The sequence below is a fragment of the Octopus bimaculoides genome, chromosome 1, assembly GCF_046866305.1.
Source record: "Octopus bimaculoides isolate indiv1 chromosome 1, ASM4686630v1, whole genome shotgun sequence".
Classification (NCBI taxonomy): Eukaryota; Metazoa; Mollusca; class Cephalopoda; order Octopoda; family Octopodidae; genus Octopus; species Octopus bimaculoides.
Window position 1 is genome coordinate 199,767,751 of NC_142928.1, and position 18,036 is coordinate 199,785,786.

The 18,036-nt window shown below is 37.1% G+C and overlaps 1 protein-coding gene across 2 annotated transcripts in view; it reads left to right on the top strand.

The window, feature by feature from the left end:
- The window catches only part of LOC106867900 (solute carrier family 52, riboflavin transporter, member 3-A), a 28,314-nt gene extending 10,279 nt beyond the window's left edge, over positions 1 to 18,035 (top strand). Inside the window, exons 1-3 of one of the 2 annotated variants that reach the window (XM_089365567.1) lie at positions 7,903 to 8,422; positions 8,991 to 10,303; positions 15,835 to 18,035. In XM_089365567.1, coding sequence (XP_089221693.1) covers positions 9,065 to 10,303; positions 15,835 to 16,035 — 1,440 coding nt within the window. In that variant the 5' untranslated portion in view covers positions 7,903 to 8,422; positions 8,991 to 9,064 and the 3' untranslated portion in view covers positions 16,036 to 18,035. Of the gene's footprint in view, positions 1 to 7,902; positions 8,423 to 8,990; positions 10,304 to 15,834 lie in introns of those variants that run through there. The other variant, XM_014912968.3, reaches the window with a different exon arrangement.
- The last annotated feature ends 1 nt before the right edge of the window (position 18,036 follows it).

The window sequence follows — 18,036 nt, forward strand, 5'->3', positions numbered from 1 at the left end:
AAAAGTTTTACATGTTTACTTTTTTTTAATGCACTTATTTTTTCAGGAGTATACTTTCCAACAGTTGCTCATTATAGCTCATTAATCAAATAGGTAGTTACCATAATTGTACACTAACACAAAAGGTATATTATTCTTTTTTAAAGCAAAAGAAATTTAAGCTAGCAATTTTAATTAACTCGAGCAGTGCAAACTGTAAACGTCTAATACATTCTGGATTTTATAATTCAAAGTTTTATTTGAAATCCATGGCTAAGTTTAGAAAATCTAACACTGGTGGAAAGATATTTGTTGATGAGGAAAATTACAGCTACCACTATCATAAGAAAAGCACAGACAAAACAAAACCATACTGGAGATGTGTAGAGCGATCTTGCAAAGCAAGAATACATACAGTGAATGACTCAGTCATGACACAATATAATGAACATAACCATGGATCCTCAGAGTTAAAAAGTACTTCAATTTCAGTATGCAAACCAGCAAGAAGTCTTACTGGAGCTACGATTGCTAATGAAGATTAGTTTTCAGTTACCCACATACCCTCTTTATAATCAATGGGAAGAAATGTATGTTGATGGAGACAAAAAGCACAACCAATTCCAAAGCAAAGGAATAATTTTGAGATACTGGAATCATACTGTTTTCTTGCAACTGGAGAGAAGTTCCTTGCATTTGATTCTGGCATTAATGATGAGAACAGAATTCTAATATTTGGATGGAAGATGTTTTAAAAGATATGATAAATTTTCCTCACTGGGCAGCAGATGGTACTTTTTAAATTAGTCCATCAATATATTATCAACTATATTGTATCCGTATCCAAGAAGGTACCTTTAGTATTCCTGGAGTTTTTGCCCTTCTTCCAAGTAAGACAAAGGTAACATGTTTGTCTATTGACATATTTGTTGCAACTCAAACTGCGACTTAATGCAAAATCTTTGTTGACAGATTTTGAAATAGGAACTCAGAAAGGTTTTGTAGAAAAGTTTCCAGAAGTAACAATAAGTTCATGTAACTCTATTTTTAAGAAAATCTGTGATCTGGGATTAAGACATCAGTATAGAGATGAAGTATAAAATTTGAAAATTAGATGTTTTTTTTTTACATAATTATTTCTTCCTTTAATTGACTTTGTTGACGGTTTTATTGACTTGGCCGATGTCTGTGATTAGCCTCCAGAATTTACCACCTATTTTGAAATGGAAGCCTTAGTTAATGATATTTAGGTGAATGGTAGGGAGAATGGGATCTATGTCAGTGCAGTTTGAGCATTGAATATATATATTGACCAGCAGAAATCTTTTTTACAGGTAAAGAGTGAGAGATTTTTTGTGTCAGAGGAACAGAAATCCTGGTTATTTTAGTAGGATACATGCAAGTTTTAGCTTGCACCAGAGACTGTTAATATTCAAGTGTGGAGGATAGAGCAGTAAGTTGTTTACATCAGGAATCAGATATTTCTTTGTCTTGACTAATGTCATGCAATGGCAACAAAATTAGCATGGTTCACCCAAAAACTGAAGAACCTGAAATAAAAAAGAAATGATGTTACACAGAATAATAAAAACATAACAATGGTGTTGCCATCGCGTGCAAAACAGCTGTGAAAAGGTTTATCAAAATCCTTTCACAGAAAACTGAGAAATCCTAAATTTCACTCCTAAGCTATTATCATAGTTCTGGCTTTATGTATACAACCAGCCATGATTGACCGCTAACTCCCAAATTTTTTAAAAAATTTTCTCTCTGTTTATTTCCTTGTGTTCTGTTCTGTTGAAGAGCATAGACTCGAAACATAAAAGTCTTTCTCACCTTTCTGAGCGTCAAACTAATACACCTACTTGTTGTTTATACACCTGTCTTCGTCTTCTGTTTTTCTGTAAATTTAAACTAATATATATATATATATATATATATATATATATATATGTATTGTGTTTGTGTGTGTGTATACACATACATCTCTACATCTCTCCCTTGCATTTCCGCTTCATGCATTATGTTACCTCCCACTCCTCAATCCTGTTCTCTTGGCCCTGTCTCACTGTATCATTGCTCTCCACTAGCTCCCGACTTGTGTTCCACCCACACGCCCTGTCTCACTATATCACTGCTATCCACTAGCCCCTAATCTGTGTGTTCCACCCTAATGTAACAAGAAAACTTTTCACACACCCCTAACCCCAACAAACCATCTCGTACTCACATCTCCTCCTTCATACAGTATGCCTACCTCTCACTCCCCAATCCTGTCCTCACGGCCCTGTTCCCCTGTATCATCTGGTAGCCCCTGCCCACTCTATATATACTTAGGTTTTCACCACTCATTTCCCCTCCTGCACTCTCTAATCATGCTTCTTTGGCAATATCCTGCCACATATCATGACCTTTGAACCTCAAGGGAATGCCTTGGCACTAATGTCATTTATATCCCTCTTCCTCTACTCAACCATCCCATTCATATTCTGGTCCCTGTCCCTTGCAAGTATGCCTGGCACTTTGCCACCATCTCTACCCTGCTGTCTCCCACTCTCCCTCTCCTCCTGCACTTCCCTCAGGTTGGGTAACCATACATCTCCTTTGTGGAGATTTTCTCTTCATTCCTGATCTCTCCCTCTGGCTGAGCAACCTTATACCTCCTCCACAGCAAGGCACCTGTTTCTGCCTCATAACTTCCCTCATCTGACACAAGATCATCTCCTCCACTGCCCACACCCCTCTCAAATTTTGTTTTCATCTTGCAAGGTACTTAGTGACCCTGTCAGTGCAGATGGCACTTAAAAAGCATCCAGTCCACTCTGTAAAGTGGTTGGTATTCGGAAGAGCATCCAGCTGTAAAAACCTTGCAAAAACTGACCTTACCTGTACTTGTGCTGTGTAAAAAGCATCCAGTCCACTCTGCTGAGTGGTTGGTGTTAGGGAGGGCATTCAGCTGTAAAAATCCTGCCAAAACAGTCACAGAAGTCTGGTGCAGGCTTCTGCTTGGCTAGCTCCTGTCAAACTGTCCCACCCATGCTAGCGTGGTAGGCAGATATTAAATGATGATGATGTCGATGATATATATAAATATAAGTGTGTACCCAAAAGAAACCAGAATTTTGCAATATCATTTTATTCACTTAGTTTTACATATTCACACTTTTATCTCCATCAAAGTATTCCCTATTTGAAGCAATGCATTGGTCCAGACGTGTTTTCCACTGTTTGAAGCAGTGCTGGAGCTCTGCCAGTTGGTAGACTGATGCCTGAGGGTTGCATCAAGTGGCTTCTAGTGATGGAAGCCTGAACTACTATGGGCTTGTCCCACAGAAAATATTTCCAGTTACTTTTGGGTACCCCCTCCTACATATAATGTATAAGTGTATCTATGTATACAAGGGGGTAGCAAAAAGTTCCCAGACTGGTAATGTTTGATAAAAATAACTTATTTACCTCAGTTTTAACATCACTTCCTTTGAAACAGTCACCTTGCAAAGCAATTCACTGGTTCCAGCATTCCAGCAACTTTTGGAATCTGGCCTGGAAGTCATTTTCCATAAGGGAGTTGAAGGCCTGCAATTCCCTTTTGATCTCGACAATAGTGTCCTTTGAACTGCATTTTCATCTTGAGGCAGAGATGGAAGCCTGCAGGTGCTAAATCTGGCAAATAAGGCAGGTGTGAAGAGGTTAGTGACAGTACATTGTTGTTGTGAAGAATCCAGTTTTTCATGCACCACACATCTGGTCACTTCTGCCAAATGCCCCTCCCCTCAAAATGCTTAAAAACATTGTTGCCTGTCCTCCAACAATCTTCAGATGCAAGCTGATGAATTTTCTCCACATTTCCAGTGGTGATACTTTTGGCAGGTCTTCTAGATTGCTCATTGTCTTCTGGAGATGTTCTTCAGCTTTTGAAGTGCCGGTGCCACTCGCAACATTGCATACAACCCATTGTCTCATCACTATAAGCATGCCAAAGCATGCTCAATGTCTTTGTAGCAGACTTCTTCAGTTTAGTGCAAAATTCCATGTTGCCTCTTTGTTCCAACTTCCTGACCATGGCAAAAATTGCAGACTACAGCATACACACATGATCACAAAAACACAAATTTCACTACTTGTGAAGTATATATATATAGGGAAATATATATACAGACAAAAACTAAATATATTTCGACTATAAACACATGTACATTTGTGTTTATCTTCTAAATATATTTAGTTTTTGTCTCTATTTATATCCATTTATATGTACCTATGTGTGTGTGTGTGTGTGTATATATATATATATATATATATATATGTCTGTATGTATAAAGTAAATTTCCTAAATTGGTTAAGAGGGCTATATAATCCTCGTGGATATCATGCTTACTCTTATTCGGTTAACGATGCTGGTTAACCTCAGTGAATGTAGATGAACTCCAGTTAGTTGAATTTACTATACTTGGTAAATCCTCACTTTGGTGAATCCAAATAACTTTATAAAGACTGCATAGTGTTGGTAGAGAAGAAATGATAAATTAATAAATACCAGGAGAACAAAGATTTACATATCTAGGCTTTATTATTCAGTTAATCGCAGCTTTGCAAGTAACTACATATGTTTCCGCTGCAAGCCAATGCACACTGCAAATTATGCATTTTAGTTTTAATTGCTGGTGCTGTTTCATCAGAATAAAATTTAACTGTATTTCAGATAGCATTTGAGCAGAGTATTAGTTCAACCAGAATTATTCATGTACATGGTGTGAGTGTTACTAAAAATAGTCCCATATTTTGGACTTTCGACCTGACTGGTGAGGAATAAAGCCGCTTGCTGTCTGAAATTAGGTCAATACTTGCTAACGTGTTTATGTTCCTATACTATCTTACCATTCCTTCAGTGGTCTTGCTAGCACCAGTATAGTCGTATACCTGTCCCTCTGAAATTACTTTACACCTGTACACTGTTTCTTTAATTATACACTTAGATTCTAATGGGCAAAATTTATTTGTTACACAATCACATTTCTTATATCTAACTCTACTTTCTTTATCTCCTTTTTCTACCTGATTATTTATATTGCTATGTTTGTTCCTTTCACTTTCTATTATAGTGTTTGAGTTAGTACTCACAATATCTCTATTACTGATTTCTCTTATTCTCTGTATTTTCTGTTCTCTCTGTCTAGTCCCTCATTGAGAGCTGCATGACATAGAAGGCAATCAGCTCTATAATAGCCTGACAATGGATGGAAGCCAAAAGAATCTGCAGTGAATTTGCAGCAGCATTTGTGAGGCTCACAGATCTGAAGGTCCAGCCTCAGGGAAACACCTATGCACAAACAGTTACTATCCAGCTGAGTGATAGTCAAGGGTGATGGCGTTGCGTTGAGCCAGGCAGGTTGAGCGGAAATATGCCAGACAGTGCTGGTCGAGATGGTGCATTATCCCCACTGAGATCACACAGTGCTGAATGGCATCCCATTTTTTCTTTGGTGGTGGTGTTGGTGGAGACTTATCCACAAAAGGGAGAGGTAGATGGACATCCACAGAGTGGAGACCGAGTTGACTCCATCTCATGTAGGCCACCTCACAATCCCTGATCACTATAAGTTTGGTTGCATTGTGGAGAACCCTGTTGATGAGGACATGTCCAGAGGTCACTGATGAGAGAAATGCTGGCAAGCCCTGTGAGACCAGAGACTGGAGGCTGCCATATCTGATGGGTAAGGTGGTCTGTTACCACCCAGTGTTGTCAAATCAGACATTGCATATCTTCTCAGTGGCCCATTGGATACAGGCATTAAGATCTGTGAGGAATGATGTGTGACTGTAGCAAGGGACACTACGGAAGATATATAGAAGCTTCAGCATGGCAGAACAGTTTAACCGGAAGAATGCCAGATGGGTGTTGATCAAGTTCAGTCTGCTGGTCAGAGTTTTGAACTGGTGAAGACTGGAACTGAAGCTGAAGTGAGTGATAGACAGAGGGATTGGTGAACCAAGGGTAAGGATATCCTCTCTTGAGGTCACCTGCACTTGGTGGAGCAATGATTGTACTTCTGAGATGGAGGCTGCGAAGCCCTCTGCATTGTAATTGATGTTCATGACCTCTGACTTGGACGAGTTATTCTTGCCAGAATGGGAACCACTGATCAGAGGTCATGGCAGACACTCTCTGCAGGCCCACCTATCATCACACCATCCAGGTACCAGTCATTGAAAGGACTCCTGATACTCTAAGCAATACCATCCACCTTGAGAGTAAAGAGGAGGCATGATGGATCACCCTGTTGGACACCAGTCATAGATGGTATGACCTTATATGCAATGAGGAGCATGCTCAGGGACCCATATGACAGGTAAGCCGATGGGGTGCTGTGGATGCAGACCTTGAGAAAGCGTTCATGGTGCAGACAATTGAAAGCATTTTTCATGTCAGCCTTAACACTGAGGTGCCTGGAATCACTCAGTGCTGACTTGGGAGCATAGTCATTGAAGAATTGTCTGGCAGTATAGGTGACTCCTAGCTTCTCTGGGCTGAGTTCCTTGCCTTTTTCAGATGTGACAGACCTGCAGATAACCTTGGCCATGTGGATGAGGCATATGCCACAGTCCCTCTTCCCAAGAGTGATTAAGCAGGCCAAAAAGAAGAGGTGTTGGGAATAAGAGTCCAGGGCATCATGAATGAACTTGTTACTGAGAGTAGTAATTGCACTCAGCAGGTGGTGCCTGGCTTCAGCAGAAAGAGGAGGCAGTAAGTCTTTGAGGTGGTTAGGTTGGAGACCATTGACACCTACTGAGAGGGAAAGACTTCAGAGCAGAGAGGAAATCTTTTTTGGAAGCCATGTATAGCAGCTGAGGATAAGGTGGGGATATTGGTCCGAGGTCTGCTGGTGATTCAGCTTGTCTGAGCTGGAGGGTGGCCAAGACCCCCTCGGTAGGGTAGAAGATGATGTCATTAGGGGCGATTACCCTGACAACCACTGAGACATCACCCTTGATAAGTTTAGCAACAATCGTAGCTGACGTTGAATAAATTACTTCAGTTATTGTGATAGAAAGACACAATAAAGAAATAATGCAGATAGTTTCTTATGATAAGAAGACTTAGCAGAAAATGTCCACCAGCAGAAGAAGAACAGTTAATGACTTTTTAAGAGACTAAAGATTACCATAGATTTTTGTTAGTGGAAGGATCATCATCATCATCATCATCAGCAGCAGCAGCACTAGTGCCATCAGTGGTGGTGGTGGTAGTAGTTGCAGGAGGGGGGTGGGGTGAATGTATGGAAGTAGCAACAACAGCAGGATAGCAATTGTAGTGGTTGTGCTACTACAGCGGATAGTGACTGCAGCAGTGGTGAAGGTTTGTAGTTGCCTCAGCAGTCCCCAATGATAAAAAGCATTGTTAGTGGCCGTGGTGTGCCACGGTGACTTGCTGCTGGTACTTCCACACCCTTCTCCTACCCCTCTTTCCCATGCCAACTCAGGTGATCATACTTTCTGCATGCTGGTCTGGTTTCTAACCCTGTTTTTGTTTCCTTTATAGGTGGGTGTTGTACCCAAAATACATAAGGAATTAATAAATCATCTCTTTGCATTGTATGAACATCTCTACATTATTTCTTTATCGTTTTTTTCCCCTTTATCAGGAATGCCAAGATAATATTGATAAGCTAAATAAATGATGGTGCAATTTGCTGATTTGTTATGTACTGCTAACTTGTCATTCCCCATCATGAAAGTCTTAAATGACTTCATGTTTATACATGTCATTTTAAATGGTGAACAGTTCTGAATAACTTGACAATATAGATGTAATTGTTTTAGATAACTTTACATATTTACATACAAAATTGGGGAAAATATTTTGCTCTGTCACTCTTTCTTCCCCCCACACTCTTTTACCCTTAACATATTTTGATATAGTTTGATTTGTTTTATACTTTTTGAATTTTACTGGTTTTTTTGTTTTCGTGGGATTGTTTTATAGGCTTTGACACTTGTGACTTACATCAAAGAACAACAGAGTTTGCTGCTAAATATTAAACAGGCAATTTTTCATTGTGTCAACACACTTAAAATCGTTGTCTAACAAACCTCATGGTTGTCTCCATCGTTCAGCTTTGCCGACTACAATCTGCAGAAAAGGAGTTGGTAGGAACTGTGTACTATGTGGACCTAATGTAAATCATAAGTGTACCAGAGATGCAATAACATCAATGGCAGACTGACAGTGAAGAAAAGCTTCTTATGTAGTAGATGGACTGGAGTAGTTAACAATATGTGGATGCATGAAAGGAATTCTTTCAAATACTCTCTGGATGTAATTGACAGCTTCTTTTACCAAAGTAACACAATAACAGTGTTGGTTTTCTGAAAACAGTAGCCTAAGACTGGTTGAAGAAATTACACGGAGTAAATACTGGCAAAAAGAGGGAGGAGTCTGTCTGTAAGTGAAACACACATTGTATGATGTTTGTCTATGAAATGCAGTGTTGCTTAGAAGTGAAAGTTGGGCATTGAATGCAGTTGATGTGTGCAGTGAAGAAAGAAATGAGGCACAGCTACTCCATTGGATGTGTAATGTTTATGTATATGGACAACAGAACACAAATGAACTGAGAACAAAACTGGTTGTAAAAGAAATAGGATATATTATGCACTGGTATGAGTGATGTGTATGGAGAATGAGAGATGTTTAAAGAAGAGTTCAGCATGGAACATGTGAAGAGGAAAACTAAGGAAGAAACGATGGAAGCTGACCTCATGGCACTGAACCTTACAAATGACAAAGTATTGCAACAAGTGGTGAGATAATGTATTGAAGAAGACATCCTCTGTCTCCTTTAACTTAAACATGAATGGAAAAGTGATGAGGGTGATTATGAAATTAGTTAAAATGGTTTAGGAAATTTTCAACAAACATTACTCTTACATATACATAATGAATGTTATTTTTAATTATATTTTCTCGCAGTGCTTCTGTTAAAGTTATTTATTCTTTATTCTAATTTTAGGTAATCTTCAGATCCAGTGATACTGAGGTAAATAGCAGTACTTACCAAGAATACCATCAAAAGCTGGAATCAAAATGAAATTTACTTGTGAAAAAAATTCTGTGATTGTCCATTCCTTACTTTGTGTCTTTGGAATTGGCTCTTGGATTGCCATTAATGGTATCTGGGTTGAGTTACCAATTCTTGTACAGAATTTACCTGAGAAATGGGATCTTCCTTCATATCTGTCTGTTGTCATCCAACTTGCAAATATTGGTCCAATAACTTACACCCTTATCAGTGTGTTTCTGCCAAATATTCTTAATGAAAAGAAAGTCATATTGACTCTTCTTATTATTGGCTCTTCAGCGTGTATGCTGTTATCATTCTTTTGGGATAAGGTTACAATCATTGCTGGAAGACAACACAGCTCTGCTTTGCTTTTACTAGAATTTTTTCTTGCTCTGGTTGACTGTACTTCATCAGTTGCTTTTTTCCCATTTGTTGCCAACTTTCAAGAAAAATATTTGATTAGTTATTTCATTGGGGAAGGCTTAAGTGGCCTTTTACCCAGCTTTGTTGCTTTGGGGCAGGGTGCTAAAAATATAGAATGTAGGAACATTTCCACAACTGATGTTGACAACATTACAACATACAAATTATATCCTCAATTGATGCCACCTCACTTTCCTGTTAGGGATTTCTTTCTCTTTCTCTTCACCATGATGCTACTGTCTGGAATCTCGTTCACATTACTAAATACTCTTTCAATTTGTAAGAATGAAATGGTAATTAACGAGAAAACCTTCGTACGCAAAGACTCTAAAATGACTCCATCTCAAAGTCAACAGACCACGACTGTAGAGCTGAATGACAGGGATGCTTTTGTTTCACCTTGTGACTGCAGTGAAATTGGTGCTTCTGGGGAATCAGTGGATCATCTTTATAGAGGTACCAACGACAGAAGTGAAAATTCTGATGATGGAAATAATGACTTAGTTTGTAGTCGCACCAAGCATATTTCTCTCTCACTCTTCATCTATCTTATATTTCTAACAACATTACTGAATGCCCTCTCAAATGGTGTTCTTCCTGCCATACAGTCATATGCTTGTCTGCCCTATGGTAACTATCCTTATTTTTTGTCTGTGTTGCTGAACATCATGGCAAATCCAATTACTTGTTTTGTGGCATATTTCTTACCCAGCACCAACGTAATTGCTTTTTCCATTACGACCTTATTGGGTTTGATCTTTGCCTCATATGAACTAACTTTGGCTGTTTTAAGTCCAAACCCATTTTTTAAGAATGAAAGTTCTGGACCTGTTATATTGGTAAGTTTCAACTGTTTTCTAGCTTAATTCCATTTCTGTTTAATAACCATCTTGTACTGTTTACCTGTGCAGCATTCAGATTATTTATTTACATTGTTTTCATTAATCACGCATTATCTTGTAGTGTTGAGATTTTGTTGATGTGATTGCTTATTTCTAAAATGACATTGTAGGGTATGTATGAGAGGCCAATTCTAGCAGGTTTGAACATAAAATGGGTAGAATATTTTGGCTGGGTATGGCCAGTTTAACTGCTAAAGGGTTGATTCATATCAAGTTAATTCTAGTGCAGTGTGTTTGTGTGTGTGTGTGTGTGTGTTGGTTTAAGTGTTTTTCTGATGGTGTATTTTCTTCAAACCTATAAAATGTAAATGCTAATGAAATACTTCTAAATAATTCTAGTCATCATCATTGTTTTATGTGGCATAAGAAGGGGTGCCTTTTACATGGTACCAACGTGGGTGTTTTTTACCTGGTTACAGTAATAATAACAGTAAAAATAATATTATAATGATAACTGAATGCTGTAGTGATGCTACAGCTTATATCATGAGACGGGGAATAATGTTATCCTTGGAGTGTGAATGTTTGTGGACAGAACAGTCTGCAAATTCACCCACCTGGACTAGGTATTAGAGCATCAGAGAATATTACCTATAATAGACTAGGGAGAGATTTCCCTAATCCATTTCATGTGATAAAGCCAGAGCTAATGTTACTCGAGCAGTCATTAAACAATGTTCAGAACGACCTCCACAGTTGTTAATGCATTCCTCTTCTCATTTTTATACTTCTTTTCTCTTTATTCTTACCAAACGTACAGGTTTCTATGACTAACGTTTGTTTTGTTAGATTTTTCAGAAAGTCTTTTATGGGTGATTAGAATTTTTCACCTGACATCTGATTGTCACCAGATGTTGTATTCCTGGATATGTTATCGACTATGCCATTGGCACAATAACATAGTTAAGGGTTACTACTCTTAGTTTAGAAATGAAGTCTCCTTGTTCAAATCCATCCTGGTACTATATATGCATCAAGGAATAAATCACCTGAGAGTGATCAAAGACTAAATTGATGGAAACTAGAGATGTAAATGTAAAAATGGTTGACAAGGTCAATTAATTTGAAACATATTTAGATGGTCGTGTTCTCAAGTTGTGAAGCCATCTTTTGATGACTCTGTTCCAAAGGCTGTAAAATCATTTGATAAAGGAACATGGTGCAATGAATTCAAAGAACAAAGCTGTGACTTTAAATACCTTTACTCTTGGTCTCAAATATATACAAGTTAAATGATAATAGAAAGAGTTTGATGAACATAGCTCTTCACTTATGAACTCTTCCGTGTATTACCTTATAGGAAAGTGGTTATACACCATTAGGTGTACACCGCTTTCGTACATTAAATTCTGAAGATACAACGGAATGCAGATTCTGAACTATCAACACAACAATATTTATTTACAGAGTTAATTAGGCAGCACTTCGCCCTTTGGTTGCTGAGACGCCTTCTGAATGATTTCCGTGGTTATTTGTGAAGCTCTGGTGCTGACATGTGAGAGAGCTCTGTTGGACGTCTTGGCTCGGTGGAGATCAGTCAACGAAGAGACTGTCTCCAGAGTTGGAATGTTGGAGACACTGCTTGACACATCCATGCTCATGAAGTTGTCGACGCAAGAGGAAGATAAAATGCGGGAAAATGTTGAGAGTCGAACTACGCATGCGCATGGGACTCTTCCTGTGTTCCTTCCGGAACTAGTCCCTGCGCATGCGTGGATGAAAACGCAGTAATGGCGACTGTATTTTGGCGCCAAATGACGTCACTACAACCTCATGTCTGCGTGTGTACAAGAGATTGCTAGGTCATGTCCTTGCTCTCCGACGTCTCGATGCAAAAAGAGTGTGCCAGGGCTTCGTGTCAGAACCTAAACGCTACTTGCACCATCTAGTTGTGAGCTTATTTAATCAGCCCCTGTCAAGGGAGCTAACTGCGCCTACACCTGATTTAATTAATAAATCATTTCAAACATTGTGTTGTTTAGTATTTTGTGTAGATCTTGGTTCTTTCAGCTTATTCCTAATGACCTTCATCTAAGATTTTCTTGAATTTGTAGTAATTATTGATTTCCTTTGAACACTATTACTGCTTCTACCATTTTTGTTGGTCTGTTTTCATATAAAACCTCACAAAGCCTGTTGTTGAATCATGAATCTGCAATCACTCTGAATAATGCTTAGCATTGCCTGGCGTCTCAGTATTATTTGTTGGTTTGGATGGTGAATGGGGGTTGACATAATTAGTACAAATTGAAGCAGGAGGTTTACAGTGTCTTGGGATAATTTGTTTTTTATCTAGCTGTCATCATCATCATTTGATAGCTGCTTTCCATGCTGGCATGGGTTTAACTGGAACTGGTAAGTCAGAGAACTGCACTAGGCTTCAGCCATATGTTTTAGCATGGTTTCTATGGCTGGATGCCCTTCCTAATGCCTGCCCCTTTACAGAGTGTGCTGGTTGCTTTTTACGTGGCAATAGCACAGGTCTTTTTATGTTGCACCATCACCAACAGGTACAGTAAACATTAGAAATATACAGAAAATAGATTCTATCAAATGCCAGTGGGGACACCTAGAAGCAGTTGATAGCTTTCATTTTCTTGGTGACCAAGTCAACAGTGGAGGGGGATGCTCTGAAAAGATAGTTACTAGAATAAGAATGGCTGGCTGGGCAAAGTTCAGAGAGCTTCTTACTTTTGTTGGCAACAAAGGGCCTCTTCCTCAGAATGAAAAGCAGATTGTATGATGCCTGTGTGCAAACAGCTATGCTACATGGCAGTGAAACATGGGCTACAACCATAGGGGACATGCGAAAGCTTGAAAGAAATGGAGCTAGTATGCCCCATTGGATGTGCATGTATAAGTGTACAGTGAGATGGTGTGTACACTGAATGGAATATATACTGAGCACTTGCTGTTATATTTTGTGTGCTGTTTTTAAAGCCTGATCTAAAAAAGCTTATGATCAAATGCCATCAAACTATTGATTATTCCATCTATTAATTTTCAGGAATAGTGTACCAAGGACCAATTTATTTAACATGTCCTTCTTTTTACAATATGGTTAATGTGATTTGGGAGAGATTAGGTTGCTGTTTCTTGTACATTGTGTGATTATGCAGTTGTTCCTTTGTAGGTTTGTTTGTGTAGCAGTTGCTGTTATTGCTGAGTGTTGAAATAGTGGTATCAGATGGGCTACATTAGATATATTCCTTATTTCTATGTTCTTCATCCTAACTCTTTCTTGTTTTTATGGTAGTGCCCCAGCATGGACGATTATTTATGCAGTTGAAACTGAGTAAAAATGCTGAAGAATTATATAGAGCACAAAGTTTTCAGTCTATATGTTTCTCTCTCTCACACACACACGTGTACACACATCATAGTTTGAGATCTAACAATTAAAGATTGGTAAAATACTATTGAACTTTTTTGTTACCATATTTCTGTTGAAAAATGCTTGTTTCCGGTAATTCTAAAAATAATGAATTTAGCAAAATAACTTAAATGAATTTGTTATTTACTGTATAGAACAGAGATTAGAATGAAATTTCGTTGGAAGTTTCAATTTAGATCACTAAAACAGGAAGTTTGAATCATAAACAGTCTGGAAAGGTTCAGTTTCAAAAATTAGTTAAATATTCTTAAAATCTGAACATCCACAATAGAAGTAATATGTCTGGATGAAATGAGAGTAAAATTGGTAAAGGAGCAAAAATGGTAAGATGCTGAATAATGTTGTAGTATGTAGTTATGTCTTTGAGTTCAAACGCTACTGAGGTTAATTTTGTTTTCTATTTGTATGTGGTTGTAGAAATAAATACTAGTAATATACGAGGGCTTGATTCAATCATCTACAACCTTTCAGGATGGATTTGTAAATTCATTATTTTCTAACATTTTTGGGGTGGATGATTTTAAAGCTATATATTGTTGTCAATGCTTACCCCTAAGAGCACTGAATTTGCAGAATAAATAGAGCATTGAACAAAATGCCTTACCTGGTGATCCTGTTGGTTCTGGTGCCATGTAAAAAGCACCCAGTGCACTCTGTAAACTAGTTGGTGTTAGGAAGGGCATCCAGTTGTAGAAATGCTACCAAAACAGATTGGAACTTGGTGGTAGCTCCTGTCAAACTGCCCAACTCATGCCAGCATGGGAAAATGGATGTTAAATGATGATGTTTGCATTTTGAGTTCATTTCCTGACAAGATCAACTTTCAGCTTTCCAAAGTCGATTTAACAAAGTCCCTGTCAAATACTAGGCTCAATACATTCGACTAAATTTCTGGTCAATGTTTGTTCATAGATTAAAATTTCACTTTAACAGTAAATAAAAGAAACATCAGTTATTATATGAAAACACTCCAAATTCTTGATTATTTTGAAAATTAAATGAAACACATAGTGAGTGTTGGGAGTAGGATCAGGGGAAGTTGAATGCAATTTAATATTGGTTTCAATTTTAGGCACAAGGCCAGCAACTTCAAGGAAGAGTTAAGTCAATTATATCGACCCCAGTGCTCAACTGGTGCCTATTTTATCGACCCCCAAAAGGATGAAAGGCAAAGTCTGCCTTTGTGAAATTTGAACTCTGAACATAAAGAGGAACAAAATGCTGCTAACAGTTCTGCCAACTTGCAGCCTTGAATGCATTTCCCTATTAGGATTGATACCGTTTCTAAAATAATCCACACTGTAGCTCTTTCATCAAGGTGATATTGAGTGCAATATTCTTGTTTGATGGTACTCTCCTCATTGAATCATTTCTACATTTTAAGAGATGACAGCTTTGAACATGAATATAAACATTATCTCATATTAGCTTTAAAGTTCACCAAAGTGGTGCTTCAGCATAACATTGGCCGTGTTCACTTCTGTGACAAATTGGTAGCTAGATGTGCCATCGAAATCTAGTCTTAATATAGAATATAATGATAAACAGCTTAATCAAACTAAGAGTAGTAGATGAGGAAGGAGTTACCTAGAAAGTAGCAGATGTAAGAGGAGTTAGCATTGTTAAATACTTTTAATTAGATGTTGGCAAAATATCCTTCAAATTTTTTCTCATCAATAATGCTTCGTTTCAACAAAAAAAAAAAAAAAAAATTTCCTCAACTTTAAATTATATTTATAGGTGAAAATATATATCTTTAATACATTTTAAAATGCACCTAAACATTTTTATTTCTCCTAAAATGTGAGCCACAGCTCTCTGCAATATAACTGCTATGCTAGAAAGAGGAGCTAAATCTCCCTCAATTCTTAATTTACTGCCTTAAAAAAATCTCATTGGATTGTTGTCCTAGGTTTGTTATTTCTTCAGAAAAGATTAATAATCAAGTCTTGGGCCTCCTTTGATCGTAGGTCTATCTCATGTAGGTTGTCGCACGGAGGAAACAACCTATTACATGGTATTGTTCTTTTTAAAATTTTTTCCCCCTAATATTAAAATTTGTTTTTACTTATAGGTTGTATCATGGAGCCTTGTTGCAATATTTATAACCTACTCAAAACTATCCATTGCAACAATCTTTCGCAGACAAGGCAGGAAAGGTATGTATTGGTATGGTGCTGTATCTCAAGCAGGTTCAGCTGTAGGTTCTATAATAATGTTTATTTTAGTGAATGTTTTACATCTGTTTACCTCTGCTGATGCATGTGCTAACTAGTTCAATGTTTTTTTTTTTTTTGTGAAAATAGTTGGGCTCCATTCACACTCTTATCAAATTTATAAATATATATTGAACTATTTTTCCAATAATCAGCTGAAATTGTTAATAGTATTTTTTTTTAATTTGGCAAAAATGTTTCTGAATCAGCCTTCTAAATATAAAATATAAAGATGAAAAAGAATTCAGGACTGTGCACCAATTTTATAAAAAATGGAATCACAGACATGAAGCTAATGATTATAATATTTTTACCAATTGCAACTGGTATTTTTTGAGTATTTTCCCATCAATTCATATCATATTTATTTTTTTTCATTTTTTGAAAATAATTCTTCATTGTTTCGGAATACATTTTTAAAGCCCAGAACAGCAATGAACATGTCTTATATTGAAGAACAGCTTTCCTATAGTATCATACAGACATAAATTACTATTTTATTGTGCAACAACCCATAATAGAATATTCTTTACATCTGCGATTGAGACATACTTCATTTCATTTCTCGTCCATAGAGACAATAACATAATTGAGACTGACCAAATTGTAGCTGAGGTTGAGAATGATAAATTTGAGTGGGGAAAACTATACATTCATTGGAAGGTATTAGAGATTATGCATTCGTTGGTGGTCGTTCAAGGTGGGTGGGTGGGGGGAGGCTGTTGTGTCCAGTGTTGATTATTTAGTTTTATTATGGTTTTAGTCTAGAAAAGTGGTTCTCAACTAGGCTCCATGTAAATTTTATTTCAATTTATCTTCAATAAATTGGTTTTACTTAAAAAAATATTTCAATGATTTTTTTTATACATTTCCTTATAATAATTCTAAAAATATAATAGGATTTTTTAAAGGATCGAATGGCTTTGAGGGTCCACCTAACTAAAATAGGAATCAAAGGGGTCCATGGTAAAAAAAATGGATGAGACCCACTGGTCTAGAAGGTGGGGTCTTACCCTTGACTTTCACCAGTCAAATTCATGTTTAGCTTCAACGATTGCAAAGGAGGGGAGGGTGTGGCTGATGACATTATGGGGAGATAGGACTAAGACATGGTTGCAGTTGAATACTGACGATATGAATTGAATTGCTGTAGTAAGAAGACTAGAAGGAGGAGAGTGAGGAGAGTGTATGCCTGTGACACAGCAGTTGGAGTTTGTTATCAATCAGGCATGTGATATAGAAGCCATGTCATCTCAAATATGGAAAGTGTATTCTATTGTAGCTTCTGCTTGAGCTTTGTAGAGAATCAGCAGCTGTTTTAGGGCTGAAATATTTTGTGGTTCCAATAGAGAGGAAGGTTATTTTTTGGGGGCTATGGGTTTTGCTATGAATATGAGATCAATAATTGCAAGATCTAAGTTTGATGTATAGATGACCTTTGTATATTACGGATTAAGGGAGAAGTGAAGAGTTGTATCCTCTACACGAACCAAATAGGTTACAGGTGGAAAGGAGAAAGAATATGGTTGATATAACAGAACCTTGGAATATATCACAGTTGATGGTGTGTGGATGAGAGAGAGAGTTCTGCTTACAAAGAAAACTGCCATTTCCTCAAATAAAAGAAACAAATATTTAACTTAAAATGTCCCAATCCTCTTTAAAAGCAGATTTAATGAAAAAAAATCTTTTGCTCATATAATTTTAGTTCACTATATTTTAAATATATTAACAAAGTGGACAACAAACTCTACAAATGGACATTGTATCATAAATCTTCAGTTATTGGTTAAATTGTAGAATCTTTTTTTTTTTTCAAACAAGATGATATTTTTAGGTTTGTTGTTAAATTTGTTCTCATTTTGTTTCATTTGATCATTTTTATTGCTGTTATATATTTTAGGGTTGAATGTTTTAAAAAAATTGGGTTAGTTTTCGGAAAAACTACAAGATCTGATGAATGAATGACTTGAAATTATTTTTGTAATTAATTTTATCAATTTTGTTAAATTTTTTTTTTTCATTTGTGAGTCAAATAAATAAATATGGAAAATTAAAAG